Raw genomic sequence first — 19,663 nt, 5'->3', positions numbered from 1 at the left:
AGCATTTTTCCCCCCAGGGAGGTGATGTATTCTGTTTCCATGAGGCCAAATTATGCAGCAAATATTTCAAAATTGCATGACAAAGTTAAGCCTACTCTATCTTCTACAATACCCTTTGCTATACTTCTATCATACTTCGCTGTATTTGTCATACCAAACCCATATGCAGAAGACCCTAACTAAGAAACACTTTCTGACTCAAAATTACTGCTCTCTGCTTGCTACTAGAGAACCCCCTTCCCTATTCACCATCCCCCTCTGCCTGGGCTGGCCATATCACCCCCTGGGAATTAATGGGAAGATTGCTTGACTTTTTGCTCTGAATTATAAATGCTATGATTTTATAAAACTTAATTCATCAACTCTATTTTTGGATCTTCAGCACCTTGTCTGTCTTTATCCCCCTGCCGTGTATTTCAATGAGTGGCCAAAACGTCAAGCATCTGGCTGAGTGAAACAGGCATTCCACGGCACTTCGGAAAAGAAAACTACTGGTTTCACTGCAGCTGAGACCACAACGAACACAGCGGCTTACTGTTTTGAAAGGTTTATGTCCAGGTATCTTGCAAGCCCAGACAGCAAAACACCAAAGCAGCCTGTTCTATCTATTCTCCATCCTTTCCAGCTCTAAGAGCTAGAGCGTGGGGGGGTTGGGTTTTGTTTTTGTTTGGTTTTTTGGGGAGGGGAGGTGTACACTACATTTTTTTGGTTTATTTTTAAATTAAAGCAAATATTGTGGAGCAAAAAATGCAAATTCCACAACTTCTAATTCTGAAACACAAAATGGAATAAAAAAAGTGAAAAATTAAAGAGAAAACACACCTGAAGCATAATGGAGCCTATCAGAACATGTTACTGTGCTTGTTTGAGAATCTTGCTCAATGCTGCTGAATGAGGACGAACAGTCCTCTCAGATTTCTATAAAATCATTGCTTCTGTTCAAAAAACCTCACCAAACCTTTTGCGTTTTGGAAAGTAGGCACACAGTGTTACAAAACAAATGTTTACCACGTCTGAGGACTCCTACCACCCCCTTCTCCCACTCTTACTGGCTCAGATTTCTGTAACTGACTGCCCTTTTTGAAGGCCAGCAGAAAGGCAACTTGTTCCAGAAGAAAACTTTGTAAAATCAGAGTTCAAAGATGAGATTTTTGAAAAAAGTTAAGATCACATACTACGAAATCGATTAGGTTCGTGATAGGCAGGAAGCAGGGAAGAATTTGTACACATGGCTAAAAAAAATAATAATTCAGGCCTGAAGAGACATTTCCAAAAATTTTCAAATAAAAAAAAAAAAACCCCAACACCTCAGAAAGTTAGAGTCAGGTTGTATTTCAGGTTCCCTGAAGATGAAGATACATTATGCAACTGAACCATTCCGTTATTAAAGCCCGGCACAAATCAAAGTGGACTGACTGCAAATCGTGTATCTTTGGGCGTGGCAGATATCCTAAAGGTGCCCCTCCAACACTGCTGTATCTTTTGGGAGTAAAACACAGAAAGCTAGATTTTGAACTACGGATATCTTCTCAACACCACAACCCTGTAGTACGTGTGTCTTGGATCTTCAAACTAGTTATGAAGGTCAGAGATACTGTTAGGCTGTGTGGAGAAAAGACAAGACATTACCTCCAATTTAACTTCTCTCTCTCTAATGGAGATTTTGGTCTTTAACCTAGTGGACAACTAATTAAGATTCAATGTTTTAAAATACTGTAGAGTTAAAATGGATATAAGCATGAAGATACCTATAGGAGGAAAGCAATTTGGTAACCTGAAATCAGCTTTTAAAGTCCATACTTATATTTTGAGCTTAAATGTACTTCAGAGTTCCAGAACAGCATCTCATAATTTTAAAATGCTTTATTGGGTATACAGAAATTTTAAGACTATCTTGTTTCCTGTAACCTGGTCCAGTTACCTTACCTCACAAAAACCAGGAAGCAACAGTCTTAAGATGATACTTTTGTTCTAGAACTTACAGCAATTCCGCGTGAGGAATCTCCTCACCATAAAGGCCTTTTAAACGATGACCAAAATATTTAAGATCTGAAATGATAAATTTGCCAAATTGCACTTTTTTGAAGTGCATAAAGCTACATGACCCAAGAAAAACATTTAGCAAAACAAGCTTAGTTTTCTTTTAATTGTCTACCACAACCCAAATACGCAGAACACAGCTGCAGTTCACTCCAGGGCAACTGTAAAACATTGCAGCTGACCTCCAACTACTACTTGGAGGCAATGTTTCCCCCAAAATACCTTCACAGGCACAGTCCGTATGTTAGATGAGCTATAAATTATTTAAGTTTATTGACTTAAAACCACATTAATTAAACAGCTTATCACAACATCACTAAAATTGATCTTCTGTGTTTATATAAGAAAATGCTATCGTGGAGATAGCAAGAAACGTCTCCTACAAAACCTTGTTAAGTCATCACTTCTAATATAAAATCTAACCTTTCGAAGGTTCCCTACAAAACAAAAAAAAAAAAAGAAAACCTTAACAAAGCCCTCAAAATTGCTTATGCCTGTATCTTCTCTGTTGATGCTGCATTAAAGGCAAACTTAATTTGCTGAAGTATGGTGCTGCCTCTGTTATATTTAAATAATGTTATTAATCATAAATTAAATGAATCGCAGCCTCAGCAAGTCTTAACGGCTCTTTACAAGGTACAAAATACTTAACAAAAGGAATAGCTTTATCAACCTAAATTTTATGAAAAATGTATACTAATATTACATGGATAACCACTACATTTATTTTCCTAGTTTAACCCAAGAAAGCTGTGCTAAAACCAGACTCTTAAAAGAATTTTAGGACATATTGTCAGCATACCATAAAAACCTTCTAACACTAATATTCTAGCAGGTAACCAACACTTTGGACCGTGGTACAAAGAAATATTTAAACTATTTGAATTATTACATCTTAATTTGAAATAGAAGATGGCAAAAATAACTACAAGAAAAGGATTCTTTTAAAATAGCATTGCTATGAAAAGCACTGTAACATCTAATTAATGGTAATAAAATGACACGGGTAAATAATGTGACAATATATTTTTTTTGGGTCAGGGACTTGAAATACTCCAATGCATTTAATCATGAGTAGCAACATCATTTTTCACAATGATGTAACACCAAATACTTAGCTTTGCTTCACTGCTGTAACAATTTCTATGCAAGAGCTTAAACAATTACGTTGGAAATAGAAATTTGCCTAAAACAGTCACTTTTGAAGAGCAGAACAACTTAGACACAAATAAATCAGGTATTTCATATCCAAGGACAAAACCTACTGTTGTTCTTGTCTGAATAAACATGACTTTTGCCACCAAAGCAAATGGGTGTGAAATGGATCCTGTATCTGTGGATTGCTTTAAATAAGATACAATCGTTATTTTACATCATGAAATTTTTGTACATCTCTGTGGCCATGTTGTATAGCTTACAAAATAGTGGCTACTTCACTGTGATTGGATGTCAACAGGACTTCTAACATTTTGTGATAACTACACCTTTGTTAATATGGCTTACCTTGAATTCCTGACATATATTCTCAACCTTAATTCTGCTTAGGCATAGGTAATGAGCAGAATCTTCATAAATGGATACTAAACTATAGAAGACTATCACTACAGTTCCCAACACTTTTAGGATATAAGAGATCTTAAATCCCACGGTTCTCAAATAGCAACAAAGGTAATGTACTTGCTTACATCTTTGGAGCTACAGTGCTTCTGGAGAGAACGCTATGAAAATAAAACAAAGATGGTGATCATCTCCAGTTCACATTTTTGAGCAATTCTGAAACCTCTAGAACTCTTTAAAGAATCTTTATTCTACATAAAAATAAATTTCTCATTAAAAACAATGAAAAGATGGCTCTTCATTGTCAATCCCTAAAATAAATGTCTCCAAAATTTCAGCTTGATCAAGATACTCTATGGTAAGGATTAACCATAAAACCAAAGAGACTCAGAGTAAGAACCAGGTAAGTAAGAACATGAATTTGAGACTCCTTGAAGTTTAAATTCAGGTTGATCTTGAAACTTTAATCCATTAGCCCTGGGTGACTCCTCATGTAAGAGATATGGAATAAGTGAACCAAGCAGACTCTAAAATGCACAGTCAAAGCACAGATGCAAGTATTCTCATTTCTGAGGTTCACACACTCCAACTGCTTCCCCTGCTCTCCTATAATAAATTACGTGTATTTGCAAATACACACAGAGCTCAAATCATAAGCAACTGTCTTCTCACTCATCCATCACGTTTTCTTATAACCAAAGAATTTCTAGGAAACAACTTCACGCTATTTAAGTGACTCAAGGTACCTTCCAGTCACTCAAATCTACCATATCCAGCATTATAAATATAGATCTATTTCACAACCAAAAGAACATAAAGGCCTTTGGGTTTGTTCCGGGTTTTTTAGTTTGTTTCGGTTTGGCCCTTTTTCTTCTTTTAAAGAAAAGCCTCAAACTTTCAGTAGAAATAAGCCATCTTGAAAAATAGAACTAAGTAGAGTTGATAATTTATGAAGCACAACTATCTCCCAAATACCTGATTGTATAAGCATTTACTGGGAAGCTATGTGTGAATGCATAGTTGAAGAGAAGAAAAAGCTGCTTCTACGCTATGGCACTTTACACTGCTAATGATGGAGTGCAAAAAGAAAGACTGACATTCAAGTCACCGGACACTGTCTCCAGGTTCTCACCTGTAAAATAGGGTTAGCAATGAAGACAGCTACACAATAACCACCATTACATGTAGCAAAGTGTTATTATGCACGAAGCTGTACAATTAGGAACACTTAACAGAATAACAGAAGCAAATTTTTACTCCCTTTTCAGAAAGACTTACAAAACAAAGTTAATAGAGAATTTCCTAATAAGCAAGGGTGCCCTGCAACTACATCTTTTAAGAACCTGTAATGCAATGAGACTCAACATCCTAAAACGTAATAAAAGAGACAGGTTAAGGAAATACAAATGAAATCTTAATTCTTTGACCATAAACCAAATTGGTTATATCATGCATATTCATGCTCCATCCTGGCAGGTGTGGCCCAACATGTTGCATTATTCATATCACTTGGTAGTTGTTGAAACCATCAGGGATATTTGAGTTAGGCAGGTTTACTTGCACAGTTTACTACTGTTTTCACATTATGAGTTTTCCACAGGATTAACTTTTCTGAGATCCTCATACAAATGGAAAAAGGATGCCATGATGCCAATTGTTTCTCTGTGAACTATTTACAGCAAGCTGGCAAATCTGAATGTAGCTCACAAGTGTTTTAACTGCAAGTCTAAAACTTAAAACACTTCTGTAGCAAAGCCGTAAAAGAACCAAATTATAATATTCCAAGTGAGTATTCAATAGAGGTATAATTCACATTGTTTCAAATCAAACGTCAATCTAGTGTAATTTCTGGTAAATTCCTAGAGAACATTTCTGAAAGCCATGAAAATCTGCAATCACCTTCCAGTCTTGTTGATGGTGGAAACCTGAATGAAAGTGAAACATCACAGATTCAACTTCCTCTGAAATGCAACAGCATGTTCACAATGAAAACACAAACGCGCTATGCTTTTCTGAATGCTGCTGTGTCAAAACAGAAATAAGTCCTGCAAGAAAAATCTGTAGTAGTAACTGATGGTTGAAGGTGAACAGCAGCTTTCAAGATGTAACATAGCTTCTGTCAGAAGAAAAAAAGTAGTAAAAAGAACAAGACTTTAGCATACTGAGTAAGCGTGCAGATGCTCAATCACCAAATATGAAAAGAGACAATGGATGACAGGATCCTTGCTATTATTAGCAATTACCACAGTGGTTGCAGAAGCTCACTATCACCAGAACTGTTCCTGCTCCAACACTAAAAGTCAAGAGTACAAAAAACACCAGCAAAAAAGGATTAATTTCAGAGAATGATTATGCAGAAAAAGAAAGTGCTGCAAATCAAGAACAGCTTGCATTCATCAGAAATCATCTCTCATAACTGGGAGGTTGTAACAGTAACTGATCTCAGAGTAAGATTAGCTCTATCTGTTAGGCTGCTTGGAAGGCAGTAAATTAGAGATTCAACCAAGACATGTGCCCACTGTAAGCAGGAGGTTGAGTTTGGAGGAACACTAGATGTTCATCCTGACAAAAGGAATGCTCATTATATATCCAGACAACCTGCTGATGGATAAACTTGCCATAGATAATCTGGAACTAAAGATGAAGTCAGAAGCAGTGAAATCAAAAGCAGCAGATGTTTCAGCAAGTGTAGCAGAGCATCCTTGAAGATGAGAGATGATACCAAAAGAACAAGCTGTGAATGAACTGTGGCTGCTCAGAATCCAGGCTCAATGTTTCTGCTTCAATCACATGCTTTCCTCCAACAGTATTTAGGAGCAAAAAGAAGCTCAGCTACCAATGCAAAGCAGCTAATAAATTCCTTTGGCCAAGATTCAGTTACATGTGACAGAAGTCATTCAAAGTATATTTTGTCACTATAAACTGTAAAGTCATCAGCAGACAAAAATGCAACTTACTTTATTATTAAACAGACAAGGACTTCTATGTTTTAGTGAACACTCAAAGAGAATGACAAAGCCCTTCAATTTCAGAAGCTACCATCAAGTAGAGAACAAAATGGGCTTTGATGTCAACACACATCATTTATACACTACTCTAGTTTAAGATGATATTGACAGGCTTGAGCAGCAAAGAAACACTGCAAATGAGCAAAGAAACACTGCATCACGTAAGTGAAAATCCTGGTAAGCCTTTCTTCAAAGAAATATAGCCCCAGCTGCAAGTCAATGCTGCAAAGCAGAGAACGTTATCACAGAAGGGCCTTTGCCAGACTACAATATTGGGAGAAAAGACCAGACCTACTGCCTAAAAGATGCAAGAAGAGAGTACCATAGCTTCAATGTATGAAGGAAAACAAAAAGGTCTGGTCAGATCCTTGTTCACTTACATACCAAAATAATCCCAAGCTGGACTGGGTTCAATTTTCTGGTCCACAATGATGTATCAGTGAGCCAAGGCAGTATAGGATACCTGCTCACTTTCAACTCCCCTGCAATAAAAATGTCTGCTGTCAGTTCATTTTAAAATATGTTAATTGTTGCGCAAAGCGGAGTGTTGAGCATTAGAAAAGTATTGGCACAGTTAGCAAGTCTTATTCCCTCAGCACAAAGTGGATCGCTAAACTAACAAAGCAACTCCATACAGAGTAACAACTCAAAAATGCTGAAACATCTCCAGCTAGGTTATCTGTATTACTAATGGCAGGATTCTGGTCCAAAGACAGTCTCATCAACACTATGCAGAGCTCATAGTACATGCCTGGTCATTAGCAATAAAGATGAGTTTTGCAACACATACAGACAGGCTGACATATAATAGAAGATGCCAAAAAAATACCATCTGAGAGATGCAAGAGAAGATCCAAAAGCGGTCAAGGTTGTGAGTCATTTTTTCTGACGATGAAGTGATTCTGAGGAGCCCCATAAACAAGACACACCTCATTGAATTATCGGTCAAAGAATGGGAAGAAACATTCATAGATCATTGAGAAACTACACAGCAGAAGTTATGACTATCGCCTGCAAATTCCTCCTCTTCCAGAGCCAATCACAGAGTACCACAAAGAATCATCTTGCAAAAAGACAAACATTTTTGGGTATACTCTGTACTGCAAATAATGAACTACAAAAATCCGCTACACAGGTACACTCATGCTCTTAGGTTCAGCAATTATATACTCTTGTCCAAACTATGAGAGATTTAGTATATGGAGCAGGACAAGATTTACTGAAATTAATGAAGTCTGTGAGCATGACAGTTCCAAAAAGCACCATTACAGATTCCATCAGCTTATGTAGTACCAGTAAACTATTCTTACGCCAACATCAGAGCTCACAACAAGAACTGCTTTCTGCATCTGTCCTAATCTAACACCCAGCAGAAACATTCTTAAATTTATCTCAAATCTTTTCAGTGCTCACCTATCTGTTTGAGTAACACATACTTTGTATATCGAACATCTTTAAATAGTTTCATATGACATCACTGTAATATATCCAAGACAGCAAGATCCTTGTGCAGTACTGACAGCAGCCTGCCACAAATGTAGCTTTCTCCACTGTTCAGTATGTCTAAAACATTTCCTCGCAGGAAAGTTCAGCAAGTATTAATTCCCAACATTTAATGCCAGTTTTAAGTAGAAAAGCTAACGTTGGTTGTATCACAGCTCAAAACTTCGTTTTCCCATTGTTTGAATACCAGTGAAACCTCAACTGTTAAAGGACACTGTTAAAGAAGGTAACATGGATCATCCTCCTGGTATCACTCTTTCCAGTATTTTCTCTAATTTCAATATTCTGTGTTCCTACCTCAGAAATTTCATTTTTCAAATGGCTTTTTTTGGAATGGTTTCACAAGCGAACTTCCTTCATCTGATCATCCCTGTCAGAATATCTTCAGTTCTTATTAATAATGTCTCTCAGTCATCTCAGACCACCAGTTTTATTCAACTGCATCACACGTTAAACAGTTACTACTGAAGGTCTGAAGTTTATATTTTGCTCTCCCATTAATCACAGCCAGAAGTAGTCACTTCCCCTCTTAGTGACTATTTTATGTAAAATAAGAAAATATTTCATAGTATGAAATAATCTATTGCAGATCTTCCCAACACTCAGTGAGCTCTGACATGCTTAGAGGCCTAAGAACTTGTAACTCTATTAGTAGAGTTCTCACCATGCATGCAAACATGTAATCCTTTCTAGAGTCCTGCTGTAGGCTAGATGCACTCAATGACACACCGTTGTTGAATAAGGGTTACACTATTTTCTTCTGTCTTTTAAAATATCTTTCTTTACAGTCTAACTGGCATTTTTGTTCCTCTATTCCAAAATGGTTAAGAGAACTTAAATGCTTGCTTCAATTGACAACTCTGAACCTCCAATTATGGCCTAAGTAGGCTCATAAGCTACATTGCAAAGCCTTAGGTACTGTTCCAGGATAACTGGGGCTGGCTTCGCACATCTGATTCTTCTACGGTTAAAAAAACAAAAACAAAAACCCAAGAAAACCCTGCAACACAGTCTCCACAATACTGCAGGTTCTCTTTCAAATCCATAAAAAAATTCAAAGTCAAAATTCTCATATTAGTTTTTCTTTGATAAGTCAAAATTTAAAAGCTAATAAAAAACATTGTATTTTTTTGTCATGCAAATAACAATTTTGAAAAGGATTTGTGAATATTTATAAAAGATTAAGATGAAATTTGTCCTACTTCAAAGGTAAATTTTAAAATTCATATTAATATTACGTAAAAAAATAACACAACTAATAAAGCTAATACTAAAAGTGAGCTGAAGTAACATTCTCACTATGTCTATGCTTAGAAGTCATGATTGAGAAGCTCTAATAGTGCAAGAATTATTTATGTCCCTCTGGACAAACTGAACAAGAATATTTGATTTTGGCTGCAGCAGGTAATTATTTTATCTCCCTACTCTTGCAGTTGTGAAGAAGTTAAGAGCAAAAACCACCAGTAAATTAAGGGTTCATTCAGACATTTCAGACGCTATGAAATTCAAAAGAAACCCAAGATCAAAGTGCAAATTTTGGCCATCTGTCACTAAATTAACAGAAATAAACATCGAGCAGTAAAACGGAACTTACTCAGATACTTGTTCAGCAGCTGGGATATCTACAGAAACTGAAAATAAAAATAGAGAGTTTAATGAAAAATATTTACTATCAAATCTAAGTACACATAAATAATAATAATAAAACTGAAAAAAGACTGCAATAAACATCCACATGCAAGTGTTTACACATCCACACAATACAGAAAAGACTGTGTATGTACTCACCTTTGTCTATAATAACTTGGCAAGTATGAGTGTGGCTTTCACTCAGATGTGTGGCCATGCTATCTAAGCCAGAAACATCAGTCAGGAAATCACAATTAAGACATACTACAGTCACACCTCTAGAAAAGAAAATGTAAAAAGGAAGCATGAATGCAACACATTAGTGGAAACACTTCTCTTCATTTACAGCAACTGGACAGACTAAACAAAATATATCCTGCAACTTTTGATTGGATGACTCAGAAAAACATATTCTTTTTTTTCTTTTACTGCAACTAGCACCTGGAGATCCCAGCCAATGACCAGGGCGTCTCCACGCTGCATGTAGTACAAAGAATACCACTTCAGACAAACTGATCTACAAAGCAGGAATTTCTCAGTTTTGGTTGGTTATTTGGTTTTTCTGTTTCCTTCCCCACATTATGAATAATGGGAAAATAAAGAAATATTTTTTAAAACTGCCGAAGTTTAAGTTAATAAATGTTGACAAATAAACTACCTCGTCCACTAACAGTGTTCTGGTCAGTGACAAATTTTTTTCCCTGCTCTTTCTAAACTGTGGAAGCCTAGACATTACAGAGCATCTACTCTTATTTACCTAATCAGTTCACCCTCAGAAAGTAAAAACGATAATGTCCCATGACTAAAAAAAGTTGATTTACCGTAGCTCTTCTGTATGTTTCTTATAGATCCAAAATCTTTTACTCGGACGAGCACTGTGAAAACTAAACACAAGAAAAGATTTTCACTTAAACTGGTTTTCTTGAGTACGTTACTCTACACACCCCTACATGGTACTGCTTATGACAAGGCATGAAAATAGAAAACTCAACTACTGGCCTGCATTATTCTAGACCACTAAATTGCTGCAAGTTACAAGCTTCTGAAGCTCAGCTCTAGTTTAACAAACTGGCTTTTTTGTAAATAAACAGTTGGGGAGTGGCAAGGCTTAACTTCATAGGCATGGTCTTGTGAGAACAAATAGCTTCCATGCTCTTGAAGCGCCACGGCTGTAGCTATGCAATGCTCTACTAAAGAAGTGAAGCTTTGCTGAACTCAGGCTTCCTAAAGAGATAGCTTTAAATGTAATAACTCAAGTCATCCTCACCATCCCTTGTTCCTTACACTCACTAAAAAAAGGCGACGATAGGTGTCAAGGAGACAAAGGATAAGATTGGCTATTTTACTGCACTGTTGAATTTGACAACACCCGGAACATGGGAAACAGTAGAAACAGTTTATCTTAGAGTAAACTTTCTCTCTCACAATCAGAATTAAGCACTTATTCTTTAAGCAGGCATCCGATGGGTACATGCATAAGAGCATCTATACTATTTCTGCCTAGCTAAGCATTGAAATGGAAATTAATATGAATAGGTCAACATATAAAAACATATACAAAATCTTCTAAAGAGTTGGGTCATAAATTCAAGAATTCTAGCATTCAAAAATGCTAAGGCATTTTATACATATAGGTATTTAAAAAGATAACTACATTCAGTATTTTTCCACAATACGTTAGGCTTGTTCAGAGCACAGGATTAACAGGCAAGTTATCGAGATTTTGTTTTACCATCACTGCTATGTGATGTGTCTAATTATCGCATAGCATAGTTCTATTTATCTACAAAGTAATGCATTTGTTTTCTTAACAGGTTTTCTCAGAGTTGTGATCACAAAGACCCTACACTGCCTCACAATCAGCGATAAACCTCCTGCAAAATGAGATGGTTTTTTAACAGATGACCAGAAGGGGTGTAAGAAGTATGCACTCGAGTATGCTATTTGAGACATCCTTTACATGGTATTCTGAGCACAGGTTTCGTGAGCAATAGCTGTGGCTGCATGTATTCAGCACTTAATTTAACGGCAGATGAGGTATTCAAGCCGAAATCCATAGAACATTCAACAATTAGTCATCATTTATTAAGTCTGGCTGAAATGATTATGGAAGATCCCACAGAAACTCTGAACCAAAGACAAAACACACTGCCTGAACCACTGCATTTCTACAGCAAAATGACAAAATAGGGTTTAGGCCCTCATTACAAAGTAAAAATCCAACCTTACATATGCCCTGCCAGTTCTATGACCCTGTTCAAAATTCAGCTTACAAACACTTCACACACCTTGTATGAATTCAGGAAGTATCTGATAGCCCAATAAAATTTTGAAGAACCCTTACCTCATCATGTGATTCACATAGGCTTTGCTACAGCTTGTGTTGTATCTGCATAAGCTACAGTGGACATAAGCAGGAAAATGGCTTGCAAAATCTTTTATTTCCGAGTAACACTCAATGCATTTGTGAGCTCCTACACGACACCTAACAATAACATGAAAAAAATAATAATTAATATCAACCCTTTAAGACAAAATAACTATTTAAAAATTTTTGCTTTAATTCAGAAGCAAGCTTACCTATATTAGGGAAAAAATGAGGAACTTGAAATGTATCAGTTAAACACTTCTTATAGGTTGTGTGCTAATATATAGGCTATGTTAGCACACATGAAGAAAACTTTGTTTTTTTTCATGAATTATACTGTCATTATGACCTTAATAAAAAAGTGAAAGTCAATGTAAGCATCTGTTATTGGCCACTTCTGGAAACAAGATACTGCAGTAGATGAGAACCTCCAACTTCAGCTGCTGCTGTTGTACTTGAAGTTTTTCAAAGAAATGCTTCATCCACCACAACGCACAAAAAAAAGAACTCTGGTTTTCCTGTTACCCCTGATACTCCCCACAAGCATTGAAAAATCCACAAAGCAAGAGTCTTCTTCCTGCTCTTCCAAATTTTGCTGGACATTTTGGGATGTCTCACCTACATGCTGTGTTAGCACATTACTGGAAGGAAGATGTTTACAATTTTGAACAGAAAAATGGCTAACATAGACAATGGAATCCACTAAATGCCTATTAAATGATCAATATAAGGATAGTCATCCCCAGTGAATTTTAAATCTAAGGACAGCATTCTCCCAACAGCTTGCTTTTACTTTCTTGCCTTCATTTGGTAGCTCCCCAAATTAAGATATTTTCTAGGACAGACAGAACTTTTAATATACCTTTTAAATAACGGATCAAATAAAAGCATTAAAAAAAGGAAGGGAAAAAAAGATTTTTCTCTCCATTACAATACTTGCAAAGAAGACCTAGGCTGATTCATTCCCCTCCACAGGTAACTTTTAAGCATAAATCTACTTAATGAGTCAGTATGTCAAGAGTCTGTGGCCCCATGCAGAGAAAAACTCTAGGTTTAGAAGAGTTTCCAGAATATCTGTTCTTCCATCATAAAGCAGTCTACCATCAACAAAACTGGTGACTGAGGATTCAGAATTATCATCACAGTACCGCTACGGGGAAAGTTCGTGCCTGCTACTTCTGCAGACTTAGGTGCCAAGTCTTCAGCACCACAGTATTATAAGCTATCAAAGGATAACTAAGTGATCAGTAACTTCTATTCAAGGTATACTTACAGATATTTTTAATATTTTACCTTAGATTATGCAATGCTGTATTGGTGACTTTTTTTTTTTTGCTGTTGGTCCATGCATTTTGCTTCTTCGATGTAGTCGGTTTTGATTTTGCCTTTGACTTATTCGTATAAGACTTATGATTTTTAGTGGTTGTATTTTTAGCTTTAGGTGATAACTGAAACGTGGAACTGCTTGATACTGACTGAAAAGATCCAAGAGATGCTCGGATAGTCACCTAAAAGCATGACATGAAATATTTTTCCATTTAGTTTTAAGCTTCTTAAGTTCCCATTTCCATTTCACTCAAAGTTTAGGCCACTTCAGGACAAAGATCATAGCATAAGAAACACTCCTCGGTAAAGACTGAAAAATATGAAATATTGTTGACTAGCACAAACCCAACCTCCATAGTCTACTGGATGCTAAAAGCTCTTGTTTTGGTGGAACTAGTTAGCCACGGCAAAAGACACCATTCGCATTTCAGACCTGCCACTGGTGACATTCTGCCTTCTAAACCAGTAAAACGTAGCTGTGGAAAAGAAACCAGGAGGCTCAGGACAATGAGCCCTTCTAAGACGACTACCAAACAACTCCACCAGTGTCTGGATTTAACAAAAGCCCCACGCCTTGCTGCTTCATAATTAGCCAATCTATTTTCTTCAGAAATTTTTGCTCCTTTATCCTAGGCCCCCAAGGACCTGTTCTGGTTTTTGACCTCTCATCTGGCATTGTCACAGCCCCTTGTCTTGCCCTTAAAAAGTGGTTCTTCAGTTCTCACTCGCAGCTTGACTCTTAGTTGTACTTCTTGCCCACATTCCTAGTTTAGAAGCAACTCATCTTCCAAACCTTGTTCCAATCTCTTCAGTCTCATCGTCTACATCCTGTCAAGGTCTACTATCAACAAAATTTTAACAAGATTGAGGCATTGTCACAGAACAGAGAATCAATGCTTTATATTTTGCCAAGCAACACAATCAGCATCAACTTCAGTCATTTTTCCCTTCCTTATTCTACAGCAAGTGAACTGCAAAGTGTTCCTTTCAACTGAGGGACCACGGATCATCATATGTTATTATAAGTCTGTAGGAAAAAGTCCTGAAATACACAGGAAAATCCCAGTTCTCTCAGACACTGACTTACAGATAGCCTAAGCGTTCCAAGGGGAACCAAGTTTACTTCATGAAGCACTGAGCAGAAAATTGTGGAGTAACAATGCTGGAGCTAAGTGACCTGGTGAACTCAAGTTTTAAGCACATATTGTCTATGGAGAAGTATGCCTGGCTCTCTGTGTCATTTTTTTGTCACCACCTTCCACAGATTGAAAATCTTTTGCTAAAAATAATGCATACCCCTCAGACCAACATCCATACTACCTCCTTTTCTCCTAGCACAAGAAAGGATAAATGGGAGGGGGCAAACTAATCAACAGCTCAAGAAAGCAGCAGCATTGACTGACTACTGGCATGTTACATGTATGGAAGAATGGGACGGAGGGCAACACCACAGAGCACCAGGAAAAAACCAAGAACTGCACCTGACAATTCTTACTACAGGGATATTTTTTAGAGTTTACATTTTAGAGGTGGGGAAACAAAAAGTAATTTGCTTTGGAAAAGAAGGGAGAAAAGCACTTATTCCTACTCCACTCCTTTCTCTACCAAAATATTTTTTCCTTCGCACCTTCTAATTTTCTTGTATGAAAACCTACCTTAGTTCCAGGAGGCAAACCTTCTAACTGTTTAGGTTTCCTAAATGTTCGGTGATGATGAGTCTTGTGATCCATCTTTTCTTTGCATGTTAGAAACTGCAGTCTGCACTTAGTGCAACGGTATATTCCTTTTTTCTTTGAAAAACGGAAGATAATTTACAGTAAATATAAACATCATGATAAGCAAACTTACAACCCCAGCTTGTCTCAAGCAACAGCTATCTGGTTTCTAAAACATCAGCGGACAAACTCCTAATACTGAACAAACCCAAGACACTGAAAGTGCATGGCAATATCATTACTAAGAGAAGGAGGAATCAGGTTACCAGTTACAAGACAACACAGTACTTCATAATCTTTTTCTCTACATAGATAGTGAAAGGTACACTAGCAACCTCAAGAAAGGCCAAACGCACCACCACAACTTAATGAAGAAACCAAACGGGAGATATTCTTTCAAGGACATTCCAAGATTTTTTTTAAACAGGGAGCTGCTGTCACACAAACACAAGAAAGCCTAATACTTCCTTTAAAGACTTTTCAAAAGAAGCAGTCACAATTCTTCTACTCGACTTTATTAACTGTTCTCATCCAGTAACAACCATACAAATCAATTATGCTTCATTTCCGTAAATATTACATATACTTAGCATTTCTCTAACATTTATAAAAATATCTGCTTACCTGATGCCTCATGTAATGGTGCATATACGGTGCTCCAATTTTAATTACTTTGAGACAAAATGGACATAGCAAATGTTTTGTATTCTCATGAACTGTTCTAAAATGTGTTTCTACATCTGAAAAAGCTGAGGATCTGTAGTTGCACACCTAGAACAAAGTTTTACTTTCTTGTTAAAAGTTTGATAGTAAAGACAGGGGTGGGGGGAGAATCTAAATACAAAACAGTCACTCCAAGATACCTGGCAAACATATGGCATTTCACCTGGCTTATGATTGTCCTTCATATGTTGCAAAAGAACTTGCTCTGTTTCAAAGGATAATTCACAGATTTTACAAATGGCTAGAAAAACGGAAAAGAAAGAAAAAAGTAAAATTTCATTTGGGGTCATAAGTAGATAAACTATACTGCGTATTTGAACTGTACAAATCTATACGGGCAAAGCAATCTAGCAATTATTCTACTCTTCTGAAGAAATAAGATTTCATGAAGCCAATAGTGAAAGGCCTTTAAAACAACGTGAATTCTTGCAGTCAAGCTTTCAATTAAAAAAAAACAAAACAGAACAAACCAAAAAGCTTTCGAAAATATTTTTTCCACAAACATTGCTCTAACAAAGTGAATGAATGCTCAGCTCCTATATTACATCTCAAGACCACAGCTCTTGAAAGTACAATAGCTTTATCCTGATTTTATAAACCAGCTAAGTGTAAGTCAGAAAATATCTAAAAATTTTAGGTCACAAAAAGATTCAATACAATCCAACCTACTAGATGACTCGTAAGGCGTGTGTGTACTTTCAATGTGGCACTGCAGCTGGAATGGGGTGGGAAACTGACGGTAACAGTGCTGGCAGGTGGTGTGGCTTTCCCAGCTTTCACTGCTCTGCTTCTCGAGCTCCAAGTGATGTTTCATGTGGTTCATAAACCTTGAAATGACAGTGAACAGGTGCAAAAAGCTAAGTTTTAACATTCAGTATACTTGACATACCACATGCAAGACGTAGCAGATTCTGTAGAAGCTTTACTCTGCAAGGACTTCTTAATTTCAAAAAAGCACCACAGCTCTAAGGAATAAGTGCGTGTTAAAAAAATAATAAAAAGGCGAAGTTAAGGAAGCTGACTACACCAGAAGTCATCTTTCAAAGTTTAAAAGGAAATCTTGACTATTATAGGAAACGTGCAGCATATGTGAAACATGTTCTAAGACTAAAGCAACCTATAGCATTTTTCATATTCGCTTAAGACAAAATTCTTGCCTTGAAACAAAGAGAAATTGGGAAAGGCAACAAGAAAACATGTCAGCTCTTCACACTTGACCAGAGTCTCCAAGCCACATTCAGAAGCAAGTATAACTTCAGCTCTGCTGAAAACTATTAAGAAGCATGAACATATCAGCAATTCAGACATTATAGCTTTATCTGAAACCACCTCTATTCAAAACTGGCAGGATCTCGGATGCTTTCTTTGCATAAAGCACTGAGAACTGAAGTTGAATTGTGAAGGACAGTTATCAAAGAACATGAGAAACTTGGTGGTACTCCAAGTCACCACCTTTTCCTCATCAACATGTTCACCAGTCTGTAGTATGAACCTATTCTGGCCGAGAAGTCCAGGCACACACAACAGTGTTGGCATGTCAGTTACTGGTGGAGCAGCACAAGGAGTGGCTATTCTCACAACACACTACTGTTAAACTTCTAAACCTGTTCTGTTTCACGTGCTTCATTTCAGTGCAGTCAAAGGAACTACTAAATGTAGGTCACACTCACAAAAGGAATGTAGTTGTCAAAATGGGGACCTTGGAACTGAAAAAAACCAAGTGACCAAGGAAAATAGTCTCTTGAGCCCAAGTTTCTAATATCATGCAGTTGCTTCAAAAAAAAAAAAAAACAAAACCAAAAAATAAAAAACAGAAAAAAAAACCAAGCCCAAACCTAAGCGAACAGAGCCAGGTACCTAAGGAAAAGAAAGGAATTGCACTAATACTGCATATTATCTTAACAGAACAAGCACAGATCTTTTTAAAGGAAGCAAGATGAATCCCTTTGTGCTTTTCTGACTTAAGATCCAGAAAGCTTCCACTAGCAGTAAAGAGATACTATGTAAAGAAATACTATGTATTTATTTTGTCCACTACAAATGATTAAAGGTACAAAATACGCTTTGGAAAAAACCGCTGAAGTTAGAGCTATGCAATACAGCTACAGAGTTACAGCAGAGATTAGTATGTTTGAAAGTTGGCTCTAGAGAAATTCAAAGGAAACGTCAAGCGCTAATTTTCAGTGACTTTCTGTGGAACATGCAGGCACCATAGCACCAACAGCTTACATGTGCAATGCTGTGTAAAAGCAGTGCCTGAAAAATATATATTTTTTTTTTTTAGATGAAGCGAGTATCTTAATAAAGTATTCTTTCTGTGGACCATTTATCATGATACTGCAATAAAGGCTTATTTGAAAAGTATTATGTATAGGAAAAATAGAACAAAAACCTCTCAGCCCACATCAAACATTGTTCATTGTTCTTAAAAAGATAAATTGAAAGGGAAGAAATGCCATAATTAACATGAACTATAAAACCCTAAGAGTAAAAATCATTTCCAAGTCTAACAACATCAAACACTTTCAAGTTGCTTAAGACAAATTACCAGCACTTTTACTTAGGATTTATACATACTTAAAGACCGATAGCATATTTAGTGTTTGTTAGTACATGAAACTTTTGTTTAACAATATGGGTCTAATGTTGGCATAAACCTATGCATTTTAACTTGCAGACTGGGCCATTTGAAGGAACAGTCCATTTTTCAGCTTTACATTCTGCTACTTCAGCTTCCCCTGAAGAATGCCTACAAAAAAGTTCAATGACCTTAACTTCCGAAGGAACAATGACATGAACTCATCTACCCATTAAAATAGCTTACTGAAGGTTTTTTCCAGCATTTGTAAGTAAAATTATTCCATTCCATCAAAATAACAGATGTTACGTAAGTAAACCACCAACTATTAGTCATTGTGCATCCCTAAAGGGAATTAGCACTCACATCTACTGATATCACCATCAATCCAGATGGCAAATTGTAAAGTACTTTGTGCTGCCCTTTCTAACCGCAAATACCTACAACTGTTCTCATTACAGCTCTACTGTTTGTTAGACACCATTAAAATTTGTACTCTAATCTCTAAAAAGTTTAAGTTATTACATACATGCAGAGTAAAAAAAAGTATTCAATTTCTGTTCAGTCATCAAATATCAGTTTCCAACAAGAAAAGAAGTTCTGTTCCAGAGAGACAAATTTTCAGTGCATAAGACTAAGTGGTATGGGTTGTAAGGGATCCACAAACAATTAAGGAAGTGAGTTCAAATACCTTATGTTATTTTTAAGAACTTTCAGACAACTGAAGCACTTAAATGTTGTATGAGTCTTCTGCTCCTGTTGTACCTGCTGGGTGTCACCTTCATGTTTCCCATAATAAAAGTCATTAACTAACATAATCAATTTTCCTTTCTCAGATTCAGCAGTCTTGCTTGTTGTGCTTGAACATTCTGTTTTGGCCACTTCCAGGAAAAAGTCATTTACCATATCTGGACAACAATACTGAAGGGAGAGGAAGAGAAGAAGAGACAGGGAGAAAGGTATCAGTCTCTCTTGCCAAACCGCGTCAATGCATTTTACAATCTGAAGCCATTCACTAAACAGAGTTAGATGAAAGATCAGTTCTCCGACACACTGACTTCATTCAGATTCACACATGGATTTTGAACAGTAACTTATCTTTAGGTAGTGTTTAGGTAATAATACACTATATATAATAAAGACTGAACAAAAATTATTCTCATAGGTTCGCGTAAGATAAATTTAATCTAGAAATCAGAATACTAGTGTTGCCTTA

General features: G+C 36.6%; 1 protein-coding gene across 6 annotated transcripts in view; it reads right to left on the bottom strand.

The window, feature by feature from the left end:
• Positions 1–19,663, bottom strand: part of ZNF280D (zinc finger protein 280D) — a 51,715-nt gene that overhangs the window by 8,267 nt on the left and 23,785 nt on the right. For 5 of the 6 annotated variants that reach the window (XM_054077340.1, XM_054077344.1, XM_054077341.1 and 2 more), the window contains 10 exons: positions 19,139–19,368; positions 16,539–16,696; positions 16,010–16,110; positions 15,771–15,917; positions 15,087–15,221; positions 13,399–13,613; positions 12,082–12,222; positions 10,559–10,621; positions 9,897–10,015; positions 9,703–9,739 (listed from right to left, as the gene is read on the bottom strand). In XM_054077340.1, coding sequence (XP_053933315.1) covers positions 9,703–9,739; positions 9,897–10,015; positions 10,559–10,621; positions 12,082–12,222; positions 13,399–13,613; positions 15,087–15,221; positions 15,771–15,917; positions 16,010–16,110; positions 16,539–16,696; positions 19,139–19,368 — 1,346 coding nt within the window. Of the gene's footprint in view, positions 1–6,989; positions 7,088–9,702; positions 9,740–9,896; positions 10,016–10,558; positions 10,622–12,081; positions 12,223–13,398; positions 13,614–15,086; positions 15,222–15,770; positions 15,918–16,009; positions 16,111–16,538; positions 16,697–19,138; positions 19,369–19,663 lie in introns of all 6 variants that reach the window. The other variant, XR_008451815.1, reaches the window with a different exon arrangement.

This window comes from Cuculus canorus, chromosome 12 (genome assembly GCF_017976375.1).
Source record: "Cuculus canorus isolate bCucCan1 chromosome 12, bCucCan1.pri, whole genome shotgun sequence".
Classification (NCBI taxonomy): Eukaryota; Metazoa; Chordata; class Aves; order Cuculiformes; family Cuculidae; genus Cuculus; species Cuculus canorus.
The sequence above is the reverse complement of the archived record's forward strand: the minus strand, read 5'-3'. Positions and strand labels throughout refer to the sequence as shown.